At 47.8% G+C, this 5,114-nt stretch overlaps 1 protein-coding gene across 1 annotated transcript in view; it reads left to right on the top strand.

The window, feature by feature from the left end:
* LOC103781535 (unconventional myosin-Id-like) overlaps positions 1-4,290 on the top strand; it is a gene marked incomplete at both ends in the record, with an annotated part of 17,668 nt that extends 13,378 nt beyond the window's left edge. Inside the window, 3 exon segments of the mRNA XM_008949254.1 lie at positions 605-675; positions 2,527-2,601; positions 4,158-4,290. Coding sequence (XP_008947502.1) covers positions 605-675; positions 2,527-2,601; positions 4,158-4,290 — 279 coding nt within the window.
* Positions 4,291-5,114: the final 824 nt, after the last annotated feature.

Genomic DNA, 5,114 nt, shown 5'->3' with positions numbered 1-5,114 from the left:
TCCCCCAGCCCCTCAGCAGCTCTGCAGCCTCTGCTGGACTCTCTCCAGTAGCTCCTTGTCTCTCTTGAACTGGGGAGCCCAGCACTGAACACAGGACTCCAGAGGTGGGCTCACTGGGGCAGAGCAGAGGTCACTGCTACTGAACCACGTGTTGTGGATCTGCAGAGCTGGACACTGTTTGAGGAGTGTCAGATCATCTGGAGTGATCTGGGACAGAACCAGCATTGCTGCTGGAACTGTCATATTTTGATTGCTTCCTCTCTCTTCCTTTAGAACAGAAGACTTAATGTCATCAATTAATTCTCCAGTGCAATGTTTCTCCACCTGCATGAATGTTCTTTTCACATAATGGTGTTTCTGAGATAGCATCAGTTTTTTAATGGGACTGTAGGCTCTTGCAGCTTGATTGGGTACAAATACATGTTTTTGTAATGCATCCCTGAAAAAATCTGACAAAGCAGTGTTGCAACTGGGTTTCCCATCTACACATGCCTATATGGAGTGGAATAGCTTCAGTTTCCATCCCAGTTTCCAATGGATGTTGCTCTTCCCTGAAAGCTGAGGGTCCACAGGCCAGGTTTGAATGTTTGTGGGTTTGTTTCAGCTTTGTGCAACTGACAAGACGCTGGAGTTCGACAGAGACTTCCGCATCAAGCACTACGCTGGAGACGTCATGTGAGTCCCTTTCTGCAGCTGCACCTTCTGTTTTTGTCTTCCAGCCAGCTCTGAAGTGGTACACATTCTGATGTGCTGCTGCTTCTGGTAGAACCAGAAGAGCTGTCACAGAGAATTAGAGGGTGCAGCCACAGCTTATCAATTAAATCTTTTGCTGGTTACTTGCTACACGAAATGATTTTGTACTTGGGACTGCAACAAAAGGCAGATATGGGGGTGGGGGTGAGGGGAGAGCAGTGCTTCAGGGAAAAAAAAAAAACAACATTGTTTATGCAGGAAAGCTAAAGTGGGCTAATAAAATCTGCTTTAGACATCTGCTTAGTGTGATTATGTAACGCTCGGGCTTTGAATTCTGAAATCAGTTTGAGCAGACTCAAAATACAGGGTGGTGTTAAACTGAAGTCAGTGGCAGTGCAAGGAGCTTTCCCTGGGCAGGCTGAGAAGGTGTTTGTTGGTACCTGAAGCCTACAGAAATGGCTACAGCGTGTGGCAGGAACCCAGGGAAGGGTCAGCAGAAGTGGAAGTGCCCATATGTTTGAAACTCCACTGGGAGAGCTGTTGTCTGGAGTATCACTGGAGGGATTTGATAGTTTAGGATTTCTAATCCTAAATATCCTGGGAGGATTTGTAACTCCTCATGCCAGCAGAGTCTGAAGAGTTAGTGAGGAAATAATTTCAGAGTTCTTTTACCTTGGCATTAAGTTTACCTTTAATTTATAAGGGTAACCAGTGGGGTCATACTGGAGCCCATCCACTGCATCTAGATTGTTCTGGAGTCTTTGCTGAGCAACCACTGATAGAGATCCCTGATCTCAAAACACTTTGCCAAGGAGGAGAAAGTACAAGGTGCCATATTATAGAACCACAGGATCACAGGATGGTTTGGGTTAGAAGGGACCTTAAAGATGAACTAGTTCCAACCCCCCTGCCCTGGCCAGGGCCACCTCCCACAGGACCCGCTTGCTCAAAGCTCCATCCAGCCTGGCTTTGAACACTTCCAGGGATGGGCCAGAGTGGTTGTACCTTCTGCACTGCCAGTGACTGAAAAGTTTTGTAGAAGAGCTTGAGCTGTGTTATGTGGAGCACTGAGATTTGGGGGTGGCTCTGTGCAGGGATTTGAATGTTGTGGATCTCCAGATCCCAGCACCTGCACTTTGGGTGCAGGCTTCCCTGGGGGGATCTGAAGCTGAGGAAGCAGCTGAGTGGGGGTCACTGAATGGGGAGATTTTGGACCTTCTCTTTGAGCACAGAGCACTGTCTGTATTGGGTCTTGAAGAAGAGATGAAACTGTGGAGTGATCATCTTTCAAGGTGGTATTTCTGTGGGACTAGAGGAACAAAAGAGTCCAAAATCTGTGTGTCTGTTGATTTCCAAGGGAATTCCCTCACCACTGGCTAAAGGCTGCCCTTGATTTCAGGCACTGGAGAATCTTCCCTGACACCACAAGAGGGACAGACCAAATGTACTGAAAAAGAAACCTTCATTTCTGTAGCATGTAACACAAACATATGCTCTGAATTTGGAGGCAGGAGTCATGAACCTTGAATTTGGGCCAGCTGCAGCTTGCTCAGGTCCTGCTGTTGTGTCTCCTGCTCTTCACCTGCACATTGATAGTTGTCCAGAGTGGGTGGATGCTGTTCCTGCACTGGGGGTGGAGGGCTGGCCAGAGGATCTCAGTCTCACACAGTGCTCGTGCAGCAGGTCAGGGATAGGTTGGGAAGCAGAGCTGGATTCCTGATGGGCATCTACTGTGTCTATAGGAATGCAAAGCTGCTCATCCCACACTGCCAGCAGCAGCTCACAGGAGGACTTTGCTTCTTTGCAGTTAACTCTGTTTTCCTTTCTTTTTAGCTATTCAGTCACTGGGTTTATTGACAAAAACAAGGACACTTTATTTCAAGACTTCAAGCGCCTCATGTACAACAGGTAGGAATAAAAACATGAATGAGGTGAATTTAAATCTGATTTGTCAGAGTCTGTTTGTTGGGTGGATGCTAGAAGAGACTAATGTTCCCTGCTGTCATCTGCACTGCCTGTGCAGTGCACGTGGATGGACACAGTGCTGTGGGGTTTGCTCCTTGTGTATCTACTGCAGCCTGCAGGTTGTTAGTTTGATTTTTCAGGATGCAGTCCTCATTCTGTGTGTTGCTTTTGTCCTGATATAACCTTTAATCTAACTAAATTTAAAGTGTGTGTTGGAAGCTGACTCATTGTGAGATCAAGGTGGGTGTGTGCAGATGACCTGTGCTGCTCAGTTTGCCATTAACCAGGTTTTTGGACTGGAGGCAAATGTGCCACCACTGATCTCTTTAATCAGCTGGAGATACCCAGCAGCTTTTGCTCAACAACAGGTATCACTGGCCCCAGGTGGAAGTCCTTGTTTTGAAAGAAAGCATTGGGGTGATGAGAAAAATGGGCAGAGATTTTTGGATCCTTTTTGTACATGCAGTGACATGAAAAATGTAAACCATAGACTCCCATGCTGTAATTCCCTAATGAGACAAGTAAAAGTTGCCTTTGACAAGCAGATTGGAAATCCTGTGAGAACATGTGTGTGTCTGAGTGCCCCAGGAAACTGTTTTCCTTGCTGGCTGGTGTTAAACATCATCTAGTTCTTTTGTAACTGTGACCCACCTCCCCCTTTCAGAGCCTTTGCTCGGGGGCAGAAGGCCCTGTGGAGCAGCCCCTGGCTGCTTGGTCACTCTGCCTGCTTGGAAAGCTGGTGCAGCCATTAACTCCAGTACAGCCCTCTGAGCTTCCTCCTTACCTCTGTGCTGACGTGTGCTGCCTTCATCAGTCCTGCTGGCCATGTTTTCCAGACTTCACATTAACCAAAACCCTGTAAAATATCCACAGCACAGAGGTTTTATCAGCTGTAGCTTGTTTGCTGTTCAAGTCCCTGGCCAAGGCTCTCCACAAACACACTTGGGGTGTACTAGGGCCTGTGGCAGAGCTGCTGTTGTATTGCTGTAACTGCCTTCAGCTTGTCTGTTCCAGAGCTCTTGCCATCCCTCGTGGCCATTCTACCTCACCTTCAACCCTTCAGGAAAACGTGGGCTAAATCAATAATATCAATCCTTTTACAGCTCATGAAAGGTGCAGGAATACAGCTTGAGATCAGGTCACAGATTTCAAGTTGTTGTGGGCTACTCTTTCCTGGTATGATTCAATTCTCCATGTTTGTGTCAGTAAGGCAGACTCTGCTTTTGATAGATCACTTCTGCAGGATTTTCACCATCCCATTGCTGAACATCTTTATCTGAAGAGGAGAATGTGCTTGTCACTTTTCCAGAAGATTCAGCTGTAAGCTTGAACCCTCTATTGCTCATGAGCAAGAGATGCCTTGCCCAGGAGTGTCATATTGGTTTGGCTGATACATTTTGAGCTGGAGACACCAGTAGATCTGGACAGGAGGAGGCTGTTGAATTTTCAATTGAGTGGAAGTGCTGTTAGAATGTGCAATTAAAGAGACTCTCTTTTAGCTCTAACCCTGTGTTGAAGATGATGTGGCCTGAAGGTAAACTGAGCATCACTGAGGTAACCAAGAGACCTCTGACAGCTGCTACTCTTTTCAAGAACTCCATGATTGCACTGGTGGACAACTTGGCATCAAAGGTGAGTATTTCTGTTCCAAAATTAACCCCAGCTTGTGATGAGTAGGGTTTAGTGCCACCATTAGCAGGGATTAGTGCCACCTTCCTCTTGCTGCAGTCAGAAAGCTGACAAGCTTTGGCTGTGACCATGAGCAGCCTGAAGATCTGGTAGGAGAGCTGGCTGCCATCCCTGCATGAAGAAGGTGGGTTTGGTTTCCTCTGGGACCAGTGTATTTTTCACTTGTAGGAAAGCCACTCTTTAGCTAATAATTATTGTATCAAATAAACAATCGTCTGAACCAGGCTCCTTTGGCAGAGGGCCCAGAGGATGTCATTTCATGGCAGAGAGATTCTCTCTTTCTGTCTCTGGCTGTCAAGTGACTTCCATGAGAACCCTGGTGGACCTGTGTGATTCCCTTCTTTCTCCTCTTTGCTGTGTCAGAGGGTGAGAAGTGGAACCCTGTATTTTATTACCTCCTGGCAGTGGAGGGTGTTGCTTTGGCAGGCAGCACTTGGTGTGAGAAAGGGCAGGGCAGGGGTGAGCTGGGGCTGGGGCTGGGGCTGTCTAAACACGGTGCAGCTGAGGTGAGCAGGGTGAGCCCTCCTGAGCAAAGAGCACTGAGAAATACTTGGCTGTTACTGGTGCTGGGTGGCCCTGCTGGACTCCTGGTGGTTTGGCAGAATCATAGGATCGTTTTGATTGGAAGAGATCTATAAGACCATTGAGTCCAGCTGTTCCCCAGCCCTGCCAGGTCCCCACTGCCCCGTGTCCCTCACCCCACATCTCCACAGCCTGGAAACCCCTCCAGGGGTGGGGACTCCACCACTGCCCTGGGCAGCCTGGCA

The sequence above is a fragment of the Merops nubicus genome, unplaced genomic scaffold, assembly GCF_000691845.1.
Source record: "Merops nubicus isolate BGI_N331 unplaced genomic scaffold, ASM69184v1 scaffold37811, whole genome shotgun sequence".
NCBI classification, from domain to species: Eukaryota; Metazoa; Chordata; class Aves; order Coraciiformes; family Meropidae; genus Merops; species Merops nubicus.
This window is presented reverse-complemented; position numbering and strand designations above follow the sequence as displayed.